This window comes from Suillus fuscotomentosus (genome assembly GCF_016647785.1).
Source record: "Suillus fuscotomentosus strain FC203 chromosome Unknown F5891scaffold_36, whole genome shotgun sequence".
Lineage (NCBI taxonomy): Eukaryota > Fungi > Basidiomycota > Agaricomycetes > Boletales > Suillaceae > Suillus > Suillus fuscotomentosus.
In genome coordinates this window covers 376,076-393,568 of record NW_024539548.1, presented here as the reverse complement: position 1 = coordinate 393,568, position 17,493 = coordinate 376,076, and the positions used below count along the sequence as shown (strand labels likewise).

General features: G+C 50.8%; 1 protein-coding gene across 1 annotated transcript; it reads right to left on the bottom strand.

Moving 5' to 3' along the window:
* Window positions 1-14,014: 14,014 nt before the first annotated feature.
* On the bottom strand, window positions 14,015-16,504 carry F5891DRAFT_1173982 (uncharacterized protein; the record flags this gene model as incomplete). The annotated part of the gene is made up of 12 exons (XM_041365645.1): window positions 14,015-14,177; window positions 14,238-14,356; window positions 14,514-14,639; window positions 14,683-14,809; window positions 15,040-15,115; window positions 15,165-15,283; window positions 15,472-15,537; window positions 15,636-15,952; window positions 16,174-16,221; window positions 16,283-16,302; window positions 16,407-16,451; window positions 16,477-16,504. 12 exons carry the CDS (start codon window positions 16,502-16,504, stop codon window positions 14,015-14,017), a joined length of 1,254 nt encoding a protein of 417 aa, XP_041224463.1.
* Between the last annotated feature and the right edge of the window lie 989 nt (window positions 16,505-17,493).

Genomic DNA, 17,493 nt, shown 5'->3' with positions numbered 1-17,493 from the left:
AGTTGTACATTTGCCTTCAAATGGTAATATATGTGATTGGAAAAAGTGTTACCATGGGGTATACCCATGCTAATCCCTACTCCCTACTCCCTACTCCCTACTTCCTACTTCCTACTCCCTACTTCCTACTTCCTACTCCTGTCTCCCGTCTCCCGTCTCCCGTCTCCCGTCTCCCGTCTCCTGTCTCCCGTCTCCCGTCTCCTGTCTCCCGTCTCCCGTCTCCTGTCTCCTGTCTCCTGTCTCCTGTCTCCTGTCTCCTGTCTCCTGTCTCCTGTCTCCTGTCTCCTGTCTCCTGTCTCCTGTCTCCTGTCTCCTGTCTCCTGTCTCCCGTCTCCCGTCTCCCGTCTCCCGTCTCCCGTCTCTCAGTCTCCCATCTCCTGTCTCCTGTTCTCCCATTTCCCCATTTTCCTGTCATCACATTCTCTGGTTTTTGAGTCTACATTGTCTTTGTCTCCTTTTTTTATTTGAATCTTATCTCCTGTCACCACATTTGTTATCTCCCTGTCTGTAATTGTATCATATGTTGTTCCATTTATGTACATATACAGTCACTACTAATAATTGCAGTAGGCAAAACACTCAAATCCTGTTGTCCCCCTGCTCAAACACATTATTTAATGCCATGTACACATACAGTTACCAATGTTGTTGCGCAACATTCCCAATGGGTGAGGTTGTTGGAGTCGCCGCTCGAAATATACATGAAAACCACGCGAGTTTCCAAATCGAGGTTAAGCGAGGTAAGCGAAAACCACATGGCCTTTGGCGAAATACGCGAAACATGCGAAATACGCGAAAGCCACGCGAGCGCGCGAACATTTCCGAAAACCGTTGTACTTTACTTCTTAGACTAGTCCACACCCGTTCTGCCTTCGGCACAGGTCGCAAAAAAAGAGCGCTTTGCGCTCTTTTTAAGCTCCCTGGCCTCAGCTTCATCCCAATAATTCAGAAGGCTCCTGATGAGCATTGTTCCTTCGTCACAGGAAGCCAAGGAGGGTTGCACCCTCTTTTGACTTCAGGCTGCATCCTAATAAATTGTACATTTTGGACACTTTTGAAATACATTTATGAGTAGCTTTTTTGAAAAAACTCAAAGTACAATCTATCACACCACATAAAAGTACATTTACAATATGTAAGGATGAAACATTTGATCCTGTGGAACCAATTTCCATGACTTTCCTGCCTGTGCTGGGCCTTCATACAGATTTGTTCACACACAGTCAGCTTTACACTGCACTATTGAGTGTGCAATGTCAAAGAGACATTCAGGCACTATTTCCTACAGAGGCCAAGGAGAAGACTATGGCAAACATAGTATACAGACACACAATGTTTGAAGGTGATTGGTACTCTTGTAGTACATAAGATCAGTCTCTTCCCTATGTTCTTTGAGCAGGATTTTGACAAATGTAAAAATACAAAATATGTAACAGTATCATTGAATGTATTTATTTTCCCATTTTCCCATTTTTCCCTGCCTCCCATCTCCCACTGTGCCCCATGTCCTCCCGTTTCCCGTTTCCCGTTTCCCGTTTCCCGTTTCCCGTTTCCCGTTTCCCGTTTCCCGTTTCCCGTTTCCCGTTTCCCGTTTCCCGTTTCCCGTTTCCCGTTTCCCGTTTCCCGTTTCCCGTTTCCCGTTTCCCGTTTCCCGTTTCCCGTTTCCCGTTTCCCGTTTCCCGTTTCCCGTTCCCGTCTCCCGTCTCCCGTCTCCCGTCTCCCGTCTCCCGTCTCCCATCTCCCGTCTCCCGTCTCCCGTCTCCCGTTGTAGATGAGGAATCTTGACTATACGTGAAAACACTTAAAACAAAAGGGGTGCTCAACAGCAAGACCGGGATACGAGACAACGACTCGACCCAAAGGACAACCACTGAGAGAAGTTCCTCGAAATAAAGTGGAGGGAAACTCTGTGAGCTAGGCGGGCGCTAATAGGCGCGAGAAGATAACGCGCGCGAAGGCGCGCGTGCGCGAGGCGAAGGCGCGCGTGATGCGCGCGTGAGCGGGAGGTCCGAGAATGCGCGCGCGCGAAGCGAAGGCGCGCCTAAAGCGTTAGAGGCAAGATCTTACTGAGGAGTGAGTGCAAAGGTGGAGGATTGACAGGAGGATATGATCAGATAACAAGTGGGGAGGTGATCTATTCACTTTCCAGTACACAAAGATAAGGGAAAAGTAAGTACCAGAACTAAAGGAAACCCTTCTGTATTTAAGAATGGAGAAGGCGCGCTTCCGAGCGCGCTCCCGAACCGAGTAACCATATCAACTCTAATTATAACTAAGTTTAAATAAACTTTCCATAAGTAGCGCGGATGTCGGACCGAAGATTTTATTAGTTCAATGGATAAGATAGAAATAACGCACCAGCGAATCAGTAAGGACATGGGACGGATGGACGGACGATAGCGCGAAGACCTATGAGGAGGCGCGCATAGCGCGTGCGTAGGTAAGGCGCGCGTAAGTGCGCGCGAGTTCGGATAAGGCGCGCGCGAGTGCGCGCGAGACTGGTCCTTAGGAGTAGAGCTGTAATGTATAGGAATGTATGGTTAAAGGCCGGATATTCGTCATTGAGACGCGCGAGTCTCTACATCTCCTGGGGACTTACATTCTGAGTGTCCCCACTCAGTGCTATAACGCAGGATCTTGGACTTAGAGAGGTGGTGATAGACAGGGATCAGGTGATCGCGAGAGTAGGGCCGTCCTTTGATGATCGCGAGCATCGATGATGTAATCGGAGGAGATGTTGATAAGAAGATGGACGCGTTCTCGCGATCTCTTGACTTCTTTGTTATCAGTTTTTCATCATGCCTACTTTCAACGTTGCTATGCTGAACTCTACTCCTTCCCCTGAGCCTGTTCCAGTGGCGCAAGGGCTTCCTGAGGACGCGCCTATGCACGACGCTAGCGCGGAATCCGATACCGACCGCCTCTTGACCGCTTGGGCCTCCATCCTCATTTCCCTGGAAGGATGCGTGATGTCCGCGCCTGAACTCAAGGCGGAACTCCTCGAGGATCAGGAGATGTGGTTGCGCGAGTGGTATTCTGTGCTGGTGAGTGCGCTTACATGTCTAGATCTATTGTAGCCTAAGATTTCTAGGCAACCTTGAACGGCTGTTCCACGCGCGCGGGTGTGTTAGCGGTGGCGCTGGAGATGGATGATAAGAGCGCGGAGTTGTTGAAGCAGGGGCGGAAGAGTTGCAAGGAGATTGAGGCGGTTGTGAAAGATTGGAAGGCGAAGGCGATTGCGTCAGTTCCTCAGGCGCCTCCCATGCAAGCTGCGCGCGCCACTGGCGCGTCCGAAGTCGATGCGCGCGCCACTGACGCGTCTGGTACTGATGCCAGCAAAAAGGTGCGCCTCTCTATTTCCTGTTGGTGCGCCTCTCTATTAACGCGTTTGGTTGCGCTAGCCGCGCGTTGGGCGCATGTCTGTGACCAAGGCGCGGCGCTGTGGCGCCTGCATTGCCAAGGACATTGACTGTGGAGGCGCGCCTGGTCGACGGTGCCCTCCTTGTGATGTTTCCAAGCGCGCTTGCACTTTCTGTAAGTCGCGCCTATTGTCTTTCATTGGCGCGCGCCACTGACAGCTGTGGATTAGCTAAGCGCAACCTTACTGATGCGCCTAAGGCGCGCCCGCGCAAACCAATGCCCAAGCGCCCTATCGCAGAGTCTGCAAAGGAAACCGCTTCCTCTATTGCGGTTGAGGATGAAGAAGAATCCGAGGAGTCGGAGATGGATGTGGAGATTGTTGGGGAGCGCTCTGTGGAGGAGAAGGTCGTGCGCGCCTCGCGCGATATTCCAGTGCGCGCCGTTGGTCCTTTGGCGTCTGGTTCTGCGCCTAAGGGAAAGGACAAGTTCAAGGATCCAGCGGTGGAGTTGAAGGAGGCGCGCGCCGAAGCCGCGCGTTTGAAGGAGGAAAATGCGCACTTGCGCACTTCCACTCTCCAGATGCGCCAGTATGCGCGCGCCCAACAGGCGGACCTCCTCAACTATTCCAACAAGTTTTTCGCTATGTCTAACGCTTGGGCTGAACTGGAGAGGCAGATCAACGACTCCCTTAAGTAGATGCACTTCTCTTTTGTTTTTCTTGTCTCCTAAGCGCCAATGCGCCTGTGTACTCCTTTTTGAGCGCCAATGCGCCTGTACAATGTATCCTGTGTTGCCATGTCCATGTCCATGTCCTTATCTGATTCACTGGGCTTAAGAAATTAAAATGATAAGTATGTAAGTAAATGACAAGCGCGCAACGAGATCAAGGTAATGCAATGGACTTTACTGAATTTTCTGCGGGGTGCGCGCCCGTCTTGTCTTCTTCGCGCGCCTTCCATCATCTATTCCTGCCGTGTTGCGCCGCGCGCGTCGAAGCGATGACGCGCGCGCGCTTGAATGAAAGTTAGAGAAAAAAAAGGTGCGCGGCGCCGCGCGCGTGTTAGAAAGTGAAAGTCTAATGAGGTGATTATGCGCGCGCTATACAATTAAGGTAGTGATCAGTATGTACTTGCGGGGTATTAGCGTGTTTCTTAGTGCGTTGGTTATATTCTAGAGTCTGTGGGGTTTATGTGCAGGCAATGCGCGTTATATGAACAAATGATATGAGAGATATCACCGGACGAAACCCGGGGTAAAACTGAGAGTATGTACTTAATGGAATATTTTTGTGTTCTTCGTATTATCTGGTGTTTTTGTTTTTATGTTTTTGAGGGGCGCGCGTTCGCGCGAATATGATTCAGTGATGCGCGGGCGCGCGGAATATGGTCGCGCGCGCTAACCGTCTTGCGCGCGCTCGGGCTCGTCTTCATCGGGTTCTACGGTTTCATACGCTTCTAGTTCGTCGATGCTCTCGTCGTCTACTCCAGTCATTTGGGTTACCGATACGCGCTCCTCGCTACGCGGGTAGTAAGGAATGACGCGAAATGCGGCGAAGCGAAGTTTTGAGATTGCGCCGTCCAACTCGGCCAACATATATGAGCCTCCCTTCGTGCGACGCACTACGATCATAGGTCCCAAATAGCGTGGCTTCGTCTTCTTGCTCAGCTCGTATTCGACTTTCGAGTTGCGTACCAACACTAAAGCGCCGGGTTCGAAGTCGTGCGATTTGATAGACGCGCGGAAGCGTCTCTCAAAATCGCGTATGGACTTGTAGCGCGCCGCGACTACTTTATCCCTAATCGCGTTAATATCTTCTACGCGCTTCTGCAATTGGCGCGCGCGCCATGCTATAAGATCAGTAGTGGTGAACGCGCCTCGGCTTGGTAAAGGCGCGAGGAACGTCGCTTCTGCAAGATCAAAGGGAAATATTGGCTCGACGCCATGCATCATGAAATAGGGCGATAAACCCGTCGCTTTATGAATGGTGACGCGCTCGGCCCAGAAAACTGAATGAACTACCTGATACCAGCGAGAATCATCTCCGTCGCAGCTTTTAATGATGGCCTCCCAGACATCACGGTGTCGTCTTTCGACTATACCGTTTGCCTGAGAATTATATGGCGAGATGCGGATCGGGTGAATCCCGTATTTGCGCGCGAGTTCGTCTACTGCGAGCCTATATGCGGGCGCATTGTCCGTCACTATCTCTGTGATTGGGCCCCACCTACACAAGAGCTCCTCGAAAATAAAAGCGGTTAGCGCGTTAGTATTTTCTTTGCGCAGCATGCGCCATTCCGGATACGACGTTAGCGCGCATCGCGCTTGCACGAGGTATTCATATCCGCCCGCCCTGGGCATCTTCATCGTGTCGATGTGCGCTTTGCGAAATAGACCTCCTGGTATGGGGACGATTGGAGGAATATGCAGCCTCCTCGTTTGGCGAACTTGGCATTCGTGACACGTTTGTCCATACCATTTGATGTCTTCGATGATGCGCGGCCACCAAAAGCGTAGCCGTAGGCGCGCGCTGACGGTATAGATACCCTTGTGCCCTAGGTCGTCATGCGCCTCCTTGAGAACGCGATAGCGCTTGTTTGGAGGTAACACTAGTTGGTGTTTGCCGTGCGATGCTCTGCGCCATAGGTTGCCTTCCAGAACGAAATAACGCGCCGCGTTGTTCACGAACTTCTCGAATTCTTCATCTGAAACGTCAGTGGGTCTTTCGCGCGTGGTAAGAAACTGTTCTATAGTGGTCATCAGCGCGTCTTGCGCGCGCGCCGCGTCCGAGCGCGGAATATCTGGTTCTGGTTCTTCAGTCTGTGCGACATCAAAATATACGCGCAACGCTGGTACGCGCGCGCTCTGCGAGATGAAACATGTGCGATGCGCTTCGTGGCGTATGTCACCCGAACCACCAGCTATACGATGCGTGCGATCGTTTAGAAGCGCGATAGCGAACGAGTATGCGCGATCAATCCAATCCTCATGATTATCGTCCTCTATGGGATCATCCTCGGCGACTGGTCTCCTTGAGAGACCATCGACCCCTTTATGCTTTTGCGCGGATACATGAACGAGTTTGAATGAAAATAAAAGGATACCCGCGATCCATCGGTTGATGGTCGCGTTAGGCTGCAAGTCCGGATTATTGATCATACCTTTGATATACTTCGCGTCTACCTCCACCGTCAGATTCTTTACCCCGAAGATGTATACGCGCACCGCGCGCAACGCGCGGAAGAGTCCAAAGAGTTCTAGTTTCGCTTGAGAGTAGCGCCTTTCCACGTCGTTTAGCGCGATTGAGCCAAATCGATTTGGATAGCGTTTTCCGTCTTCGCCTATCTGCAGCAAGATAAATCCTACAGCGATATTGGAAGTATCGACTGCTAGAATGACTTCGCGCTCGCTATCATAGTCGATGCGCCTTAGCGCGGGCGATTCTAGAATTGAGTCCTTGAGGGTCTGCATGGCTTCGCGCTGTTCAGGGCCAAATATAAATGGCGCGTCTTTCCTGGTGAGGTTAACTAGCGGGCGCGCGATGCGCGAGAAATCGCGAATGAATATGCGCAGGACACCGCAAGTTCCTAAGAATCCGCGCACTTGCGACTGATTGGTCGGTTCTGGCCAGTCGCGAATCTTCTGTACCTTGGATTCTTCTGGTACGCGCCCTTCAAACGTGCATTTGTGTCCGACGATGATTGCCGTAGGCGCGGCTAGAACAAACTTTGATGCGGATACGGTTGCGCCTACGTTCTCTAGGCGCTGTAGAATGCGATTGACAACAATGCAATGCTCCCAGATGAAGCGCCGGATTCCTGCATTTTCGGGTATCGTCTCGTAAGAACCGTCTTCGCGCTGATAGCGCGTTCGCACTGATTTGATCGGAACATCATCCACGAATGGCGACGTGAATTCTGGAATTTCGTGTTGCAAGATAAACGCGGTATCGCCTTGGTAAACCTGTACAGCATTAGCATGTCCTTGAGGAAGAGTGGTTAGCCGATGAGGACCCAAAGGCGTTCCAAAGGTCGTCAAGTCGCGCGAATCTACGTGAAGCGCGCGCTGGTCATAACCTGAATATAAGTCCAATACAGCGTACACCGCGTATCCGGCGAACGCTTCCGCGAGAAGTTCAACAAAAGGCGGAAGCGATGCGTCGCGAATTGTTACCGCATTAAGCGGCTGCAAGTCGTGAACTAGGCGCAAGGATTTTCCATCTTTCTTTACTACACAGAACCAGCGCGAGCGATACGCGGCCGTTGATGGTTCATATACTCCCGACGAGATCTTCTCCTTGATGATGCGCACTACTTCATCTAAGGTGGCTGGCGGGATCGGAATATTGCGCTGAGACCAAGGCGTGTGCGGAACCGTAGGAATCTTGTATGGCGGGAAGTAGGTCTCATTGAGGCGCCCGCGCTCTGAGGCGTCCCATGCGAATGCGAGTTCGTGTACGCGCACGAGCCAGCGCACCAACTTGAGTTCTTCTGGCCATAGCCAATTTGCTGGGTCAAGGTCTAGTTTATCTGCGCGCGCCTGCGTAAAGCGCGCGCCTGGCGTGAATTCTGGAGGATGGGTGGGTAAGTCGGGTAATCCTGCTAACGGGTCATCTGGTAATTGGCGCACTACCCTATACTCTGCGGGCATAGTGGTAGGTACCGTGCGCACTTTCTTCGCGACTGGTTTATAAACCAGCGCGTGAAGTACGGGATCATAATAATAAAAGGAATTAAAGGCGTCGATAGTCGCCTTATCTATAACGGTCTGCGTGGATGTTAGATGCGCGTAACGCGCTGAATACTGCGGGATAGAAGATGAAGAAAATTGATGCGTAAAGACTAAAGGCGATGCGTTGCTGCTCCTTAAGAGCGAAAAATGGGACGCGCTATCCGCGCGCGCTATGCGCGGCGCGTTAGGCGTGATGCGAGAATGCGAAACTTGATGCGATAAGGAAAATACTTGGGAAGACGAATGCGTATGGGCTTCTCCCCGCGAATGCTGCAGATCATCGATACTTAAAAACCCTGTTCCTCCTCCTTGAGCGCGTGCGAGTGCGCGTGACTCGCGCACTTCGCGTCTCTTGCGAGCTGTCGCTTGACCCAAGGTAGGGTTGGAATGCGCAGTTCTTTGCGCGCGTTAGGATCAGTCAGTATGAGATCCTGCTCTCCGTCGGGCAGATCAAATGTGCGGCACGAGGTAAGCTTAAAGAATGGGCGCCCTAGTAAAACTTCAAAGGTCGCGCGCTCGATGACCTGGACTTGGAAGTATAAGGGTCCTGCGCCAAAATCAAGCGGGACGTTCTCTATGACTCCTAGCGTCGCGTCACGTGACGTGTTTACCGATTCCATATTGAGGCTATGGTCCGACCTGAGCGGTACGCCGAGCTCTTTCCATACTTCCCTTGGCATGACTACTACTTCCGCGCCTTGATCTAAGACGCAGGTGAGAGTGCGCCCTTCCAATGTCTTAGCGCGAATACAGCGCAGGGGCGCGAAGTGATCCGCGACGATTTTACCGTCGTCGCTTCGCATGCGCACATCCTCGTATTGCTTGAGCCATTGGTCGGTTGCGGGGTGCCCTGATAATTCGTGCACAGATACTGCGCCTACTGTGACGCGCTTCTTGGTCGTAAGTTCGCGGAAATGTTGGCGAACGTCGGGAGATACAGCTAATAATTCCCTTACTGGGATATTGAGATTGGAATCGAGAAGGCGCTCGACAACGCGTTTGTCGGCCTCCTTGTCTTCGAGCGCAAATGCATAACGATATGATGATGACTGTGCTGGTGCTTGGGTTGGTGTTGATGACGGCGATGGTGGCAATACTGAAGATTGAGATGGGGATGACGACGATGACGATACTGGCGCGGACGATGATGGTGTTGACGATGCGGGCGAGGCGCCCTTAGGAGGCGCCTTGGCGCTTGTTGGCGCGCTTATTGGCGCGCTTAACGGCGCTACTTTCGCTACCTCTTTTCCTTTACCTTTGTCAGACGAAGCCTGTATTTCGGGAGAGATTATCTCCTCCTCTACCGTGGCTTGCTTAGATGCAGGTCTCGGACGCGCGCGCGTTTCGCTGGGTATTTCTACACCATCGAAGCGCACACTTTTACCTTTGGCATTGCGCTTCTGGTCGCGCCTTGCAGCTACATAGGCTATCGCTTCTGTCATGAGATCCACCGTCTCGTCGTCCTCTTCGAGTTCCGTTTGCGCGACTGTGTGCACAAACGCAGATGAGCCTACATCAATTACCGCGTCGATCTCGTCGGACGCGCGATAGAATAGTCCCGCTGTCGCGCCTGTACTAGCGGTCGTATCCGGTGTCGCGCGACTTGCGTGATGTCGATCTAGACGATCCTTGAGTAATCCTCGGCCTGGAATCCAATCGCCATTTGGCAAAACAAGCTTGCGCGTCTCTTCGCTAACCTTACATTTACCCGCGTCAATATACCTTTGTTTCTCTGCGCAACGAGGGTAGTAATGTTCGAGACTGCCGCAAAAGGCGCAGTCATTGAACGTAGGCGCGTCGCGCTTATATTCGCGCTTGGTTACTGTGCCTTGCGCGGGCGATTGCGCTGACGTGGTAGCTGTGACTAGGTTAGTGAATGGCGCTGCCGTAGGCGCGCTAGGCGTCGCGCTTGCTGCAGGCGCATTCGCGGGCAGAACGAAATGTCCAGCTGTAAAGACGTCCATGAACGGGTATGGATCCTGCGGGTAGTGATCAGGAATTTTAATCATTAGGCGCGTGCGTATTAGCGCCTGAGTATCCTTGGGAATCCCTTCCATGAATATGCGATCGCGCTCGGCTTTACCAATGCGATCTTCTGCCAATAGCGGTTGCATGACTTTCTTGAACGCGCGAAGGTAGTTGCTTAACTCCTGGTACGAGGGCATCGTCTTGTTCGCGTATTCGTGCGCGATGGCTTGTAGGTCCGAAAGCGCGTAGCGCCTTTTGCCATCCCATCCGGGATACATTACCTTGACTTCTTTCATGAACGCGTTGTAATCGCTTACTTGCGCCTCCGGCATTCCGCCCCATAATTCTCGGTCATCGCGCTCAAGGTAGCGGATGATACCCTTAATGCGATCGAGACCTTGTAGACCTACGTCGTCAGCGAGCTGCTCGTATAGGTCGATAAAGTCGGCGAGGCTGTCGGTTGTGCCATCAAATTTAGGCGCGTCCGTTGTTCCACGGACAGGCATTCTGGTTCTTACTGTGGACATGACGGGCGGTTGGGAAATTGCAGGCGCGGGGATCTTGTGACTGACAAGTGCTTGGCGCGTGTTCGCGAAAGGAAGGTTTGATATAACGGTACCGCCTGGGATTGAAAATGGCGCGCGCGGGGTTTCTAAAGCTTCTTGCTTGATCTTAGGTATTCCCGTTGTAGGAAGCGCGTTCTCGCGCGCAGGAACTACTGGCGCGTTAAGTGGAGTGTCGCTAGAGTCGTCAAGCTCGGTTAGCGCGCTTAGCGCTGACAGGTTAGAAGTATTAAAAGGAGGTTGATTGGGCGTGTGGAGGAATGCTCCGGGAAGTTGGCTCCTTGGGTTATCTATTGCTTCGAAGCCGTCGGATGACTCTTCCTTGACGGATTCTTCAGGCGAGGGCGTGACTGGCGATATCAGTTGTCTAGGCGCGTGCGCGAAGAGCGCTGGATCTGGTCGCGGAGGTTCTGATATATTGCGCGAACGACCGCGCGTGTGTTGAATGAATAAGGGTCCTGGTATAATGGATTCTACCGCTCTGTCGAATGCGGCGATGGCTTCTTCTCTGGCTATGCGGCGACTGTTGGGTCTGAGGCGCCGACCTTCTATCTCAGAAGTGTCCCTCGCGGTGGGCTCCAGTTGTAGATGAGGAATCTTGACTATACGTGAAAACACTTAAAACAAAAGGGGTGCTCAACAGCAAGACCGGGATACGAGACAACGACTCGACCCAAAGGACAACCACTGAGAGAAGTTCCTCGAAATAAAGTGGAGGGAAACTCTGTGAGCTAGGCGGGCGCTAATAGGCGCGAGAAGATAACGCGCGCGAAGGCGCGCGTGCGCGAGGCGAAGGCGCGCGTGATGCGCGCGTGAGTGGGAGGTCCGAGAATGCGCGCGCGCGAAGCGAAGGCGCGCCTAAAGCGTTAGAGGCAAGATCTTACTGAGGAGTGAGTGCAAAGGTGGAGGATTGACAGGAGGATATGATCAGATAACAAGTGGGGAGGTGATCTATTCACTTTCCAGTACACAAAGATAAGGGAAAAGTAAGTACCAGAACTAAAGGAAACCCTTCTGTATTTAAGAATGGAGAAGGCGCGCTTCCGAGCGCGCTCCCGAACCGAGTAACCATATCAACTCTAATTATAACTAAGTTTAAATAAACTTTCCATAAGTAGCGCGGATGTCGGACCGAAGATTTTATTAGTTCAATGGATAAGATAGAAATAACGCACCAGCGAATCAGTAAGGACATGGGACGGATGGACGGACGATAGCGCGAAGACCTATGAGGAGGCGCGCGAACGCGCGCGCGAAGCGCGCATAGCGCGTGCGTAGGTAAGGCGCGCGTAAGTGCGCGCGAGTTCAGATAAGGCGCGCGCGAGTGCGCGCGAGACTGGTCCTTAGGAGTAGAGCTGTAATGTATAGGAATGTATGGTTAAAGGCCGGATATTCGTCATTGAGACGCGCGAGTCTCTACACCGTCTCCCTTCTCCCTTCTCCCATCTCCCGTCTCCCGTCTCTGTTCTCTCAGTCTCCCATCTCCTGTCTCCTGTTCTCCCATTTCCCCATTTTCCTGTCATCACATTCTCTGGTTTTTGAGTCTACATTGTCTTTGTCTCCTTTTTTTATTTGAATCTTATCTCCTGTCACCACATTTGTTATCTCCCTGTCTGTAATTGTATCATATGTTGTTCCATTTATGTACATATACAGTCACTACTAATAATTGCAGTAGGCAAAACACTCAAATCCTGTTGTCCCCCTGCTCAAACACATTATTTAATGCCATGTACACATACAGTTACCAATGTTGTTGCGCAACATTCCCAATGGGTGACGTTGTTTGAGTCGCCGCTCGAAATATACATGAAAACCACGCGAGTTTCCAAATAGAAGTTCAAGCGAGGTAAGCGAAAACCATGTGGCCTTAGGCGAATCTAAGCGAATCTAAGCGTATCTAAGCGTATCTAAGCGTATCTAAGCGTATCTAAACGAAAACCGCATGGCGCTACGCGAAAACCACGCGAGCGCGCGAACGTTTCCGAAACCTTTCTCCCTTTCTTCTTAAGATATTGCAATAATATGGCAACCAAATTGCACCGTGCCGTACCATTGCAAGGCCCGTTGCAATCTGTTGCAATGCCATTTTAACTACATTTCTATGGCAATTTTAAGTACGACTCTATTATTTAAACCCATTTCAAAGGCCATTTTGCCTTTGAACCTTGAAATGCCTTACAAGGCGTTGAAATCCAAATTAGGAATTTCTGACATGGCCCAGATCCTTATGTGCATCCCCATGCAATGAAAGCAAGTCCGGCGGCCACGACTTGAAGGTGCTACGGCACATCGACCTTTCAAGCTGGCTCGCGTGAGTACCATCCTTGCCAACACCTACTGCCGTGTGCATGTAGATTCCCGCACTTTCGTGGACGCAGATACTTGCATTGACACAGGCGCCTGCACCGACACGAACACCTGCATTGACGCGGATGCCCACATTTATGTTCACACGGATGCCTTCTTACTACTTTTGCTACTAACTGTCTCGTGCATCCCCTCAATGCGTCCCCTTGCGGGCTCCTGCAATTTAGAGATTCAGGGTTCACTTTGGTATGTCACATTGACTCCTACTAATGTGGGAATAGCAGCTCACCTCGGCTCACTCTTGCACGGGTCGGGGTCACTATTGGGGCCCTGCTTGCAACCAAACAGACATTTTTGTCACTCTGATTGCAGGTTCTTGAATAATGACCATTTTTACCTCGAACGCATGTATGCGCAAGATCCATTCCACCATCATGATGTGGGGCATTGTGGACCCGGAAGTTCTCATCACGAACATTGCAAGAGTCCTGTAGAAAATCTAGATGTGGAGATATGCGAAGACTCGACCGCCTTCGCCGCGAGATCACACCTTAGGCCTGAGACCTGAAACTTTGAAGATCTGAAAGGTCTATATTTCGATCACTTTACATCTCCAGATCGACACCTGAAACTGTTTACCGGTCTGTCATGATCAATCAATCGTTTTTTATCCTGACGGAGGCTGCCTAGTACTGTCGTGGTCCCGCTGAGATCATAGTGCATTTTTGTACGTTTCAGATCATGATAATCTGTCTAGTTGGTAGCTAACACAACGTCCGCATGGGGTGCGGCATATACTCTCATCAATTATATCATCCAATGGCGCGCATGCAAGTGATATTGGAAGCACGAGATAGATATAAGTAGAACATGTATTTTTGAGTGATGTTATTGGGTAGCGTAGGATAGAAAAAGAAATGTGTGATGATGAAAGCAGCATTTTGGTCAGGGTAGTGCGAAAAAACGTACTCGGTCCGTCTCCTCAGACCCGGGCCTTCGTGGCTCGTGGCCATTTGAAAGAACGAGATCTCGTCCCATAATTTCAGAAAGTAGATTTCGAAGTCCCATAGGTCCCATGAGTCTCGCTAGTCAGTGACTTGGTCGATGTGAGGGAGCGTGGAGAAGAGGATGTAAGCAATAGCTTTGGCATCTGCTAAACGAGACCGGGTCAAGTTCGATGATTCTAGGGTGGTATGTTGAAATGACTCGACATTATCAATTTTCACGGCGTCCGTTGCTAAGTCCAACCTAAGCAAGCAGGGACCATTGAGAAAGCACAGTGAATAGTTCACGGAAGACAGTGGGTACCGTTTCTCCATCCCCTGATTCCAGCGAGCGGACGTGTAGCCAACTTGCATGACTTCCAAAAGACGGTTGTTATCAAGTTTGAAGCAGCGACGAGGAAAGTCGAGCTGCAGGGTCCAGAGCTGAGTAAAACAAAGAGATTGTGTGATTACTGTCAAAGAGCTACTTGAGGGCTTCCCGACTGTTGAACCAGGGGAGGTGTTGAATGTTCTGATTCAACTTGCAGTTGGAGAGCGCGCGACAGAGCTGCTCGGCCTCTGTTCAAGGCAAAACACTGACTTCTAGTACAAACTCTTCTAGCGAGGGGAATTCTGAGTTTTGAATGACTGTGATAGTGGATGCAGCCATTTTGACATAGAAAAAAAGACCTGTGAGGTTACGGAAAGGTGCAAAGTTGACGGTGTCCTGGCCCAGATTAAAGGCCGATGAGGAGACCCGCACAGCTCACTGTGAAGAGGGTAGGGAGGCTGGAAATGTGCTTCCATGCTGCCGAGTTGAGAGATGGGCAACACAGAGTTGCAAGCTGCTTGCACCAACGGATATAGTTAGACGTGCTCCAATTTTGAAAATGCTTGCTGCTTTTCACATGCACACAAGCAGCACAACGCAAAAATCGACGGGCCTCATAAAGAATAATATCTTGAGAGGATCATTATAGGTGCTGCGTCGAGATGTTTCGCCGTTCGTTGAGTCAGCAATAGAGCTCACCGCGACAGGACGCACAGTTAAGTTCATATGTTGTCATGTCAGATTATACAGTAATGCACAGTGGGCACCTCTCACCATGTTTACAAGCCTTACTCACCGGCACCCCTCAGTCGACCCAGACCCTAGTATCAGCAGCAGCTTCAGGACAACCAGCCGGTTGACAAGAAATGAGACTACCGGGTCCGGTTGTGATAGCATACTTCCAAGTCCCGCCCCGCATACGTAAGGCCCAGGCCCCTTGTTTCGCTGCCAGCTCTTTGGAGTAATTTGCACCCTCTAAGCGTTCTTGACGTGGGTTCGAAAGGAGGAAAAGAAAATTGGATGTGTAGCTACTTATATCCCTATGATAGATAAAATATCAAAGGAATGGTCATGAACTCGTGCAGCTTGATCTGCGTCTCAGTGGCCGACGTTCTCCAAACATGTATACACCATATACCAGACAAAGCATCATATTGCGTGATCATGCAACTGTTTCGTACAATTCCACACACTGAATCCACCTCAATAAACCATTCAATGAACCCACATTCCCAGCCAAAACATCTCATCTGAACCGGAACGCTGTATTGCATTGCCCAACGTTAAGGTCTCCCTGAAGACAAGCAGATCAGCGATATTGTTGCCACAACATGACGTTGAAACATACGCAGGCGATGATTTAAACTGATTTCAAGAATAGTCTTCATTAACTCAGCCTTCGCCCGAGAACGTGAGGATTCTTTCTCCTCCTGCTTCGAGCGTTCGAAGGATTGCTTCGCTTCCTGAGAGCGTTCAATAGCTTCTTTTGCCTTCCTCTTGAAGGGTTCAAACGGCAACTTGGCCATCCAAGCAGGCGATTTTCCTTGATATGTGTAGACAAAAGCCTTCACAGCCTCTTCATATGCGTGGGAGGCAGTAGCCACAGCTTCTTCATATGCCTGTACGGCAGCGCTCACACCTTCCCTGACAGCAGCAGCATGCTGAGATGCCATGTACTGCTCGAGAGCGAGATAAAAAGAGGGAACAGACTGTGGACGAAAATGGGGTCGCTTATCGAAAATGTAGAAAGAGTGTTCGAAGACAATGACAAGAGCTAAATGATCAATGATCAGCAGGTTCATCGCAACGCAGCCTCAAAATTCACCAGAACAGAGCTGAACAATGTTCTCCAAGGGTGATGATGAGTCAGAGGCCTGGCACATTCGAAACATCAGAATTGCATGTACAATCTGCGACCAATTGGACATACCGTAGAGAGTAACCTGGACCGCATCTCTGTACGATGACTCCGACTAAGCTGATCAGATCATGATGGAAAGTTGAAATCGTTGACCCCTGCTGAGGATCGATACACTCACACGCTGCCAATGCGTAACATCTTCGGTCAGCATGGCCCGAAGTCAAAGAAAAATAAAGAGACTAACTTCCTATTGATAAATCAACGATGTCGTTTGCGAATAAGGTTCGGATCAAAACACTCACATACTATCAAGGGATGTACGGTTTCAGTCGTAAGAAAAGCTCGAGCTAGATGAAGAATGAGCACACTGACATCCTGTCAGTGGATGAGCAATGGTCATCGGTGGGGAAGGTCAGTGATACTCCAATTTGACTGCGGGTCGATGTGCTTACATACTGTGAATGGACGGGCGATGTCTTCAGTCAACATGGTTTAAGCTCGACAGTGGACGGACAAACTCACAATCTATTGATGGAGCATCAATGTGTTCGGTCAGTATGACGCGAGGGCGACAGAGAATCGGTAGACTCACACCCTGACAACAATTCATCGATTGCATCAATGAGGAAGACAAGATATAGGGAGAAAATGATCATACTCACGAGCTGTCAACGGATCGATGTTTTCTTCGGTCAGTGCCTCAAGATCGGTAGAGGGTCAATGTACTGACCTCCTGCCAATGGTGCATCGATGACTTTGTGAGGACTTGAACTTGATAAAGGATTAATGCACTTACTGTCTATCAACGGATGCACAATAGCTTCATTCAGGAAGGCTCGAGATCGAAGGAGGATCGAGACACTCACACGCTGCGAACGGTGGGCAACAACCTGGATCAGCATGGCTCTTGCTCGAACGAGGATCGACACACTCACACGCTGCGAACGGTGGGCAACGAATTGGATCAGCATGGCTCTTGCTCAAACGAGGATCGACACACTCACTTCCTGCGGACGGTGGCCAACGACTTCGATCAGCATGACTCTTGCTCGAACGAGGATCGACACACTCACCCACTGCGATGGGTGGGCAATGACTTGGATCAGCATGGTTCTTGCTCGAACGAGGATCGACACACTCACAACCTGCGAAGGGTGGGCAACGACTTGGATCAGCATGGTTCTTGCTCGAACGAGGATCGACACACTCACATTCTGCGAACGGAGGGCAACAACTTGGATCAGCACGGCTCTTGCTCGAACGAGGATCGACACACTCACATTCTGCGAACGGTGGGCAACGACTTGGATCAGCATGACTCTTGCTCGAACGAGGATTGACATACTCACATTCTGTGAACGGTGGGCAACAACTTGGATCAGCATGGCT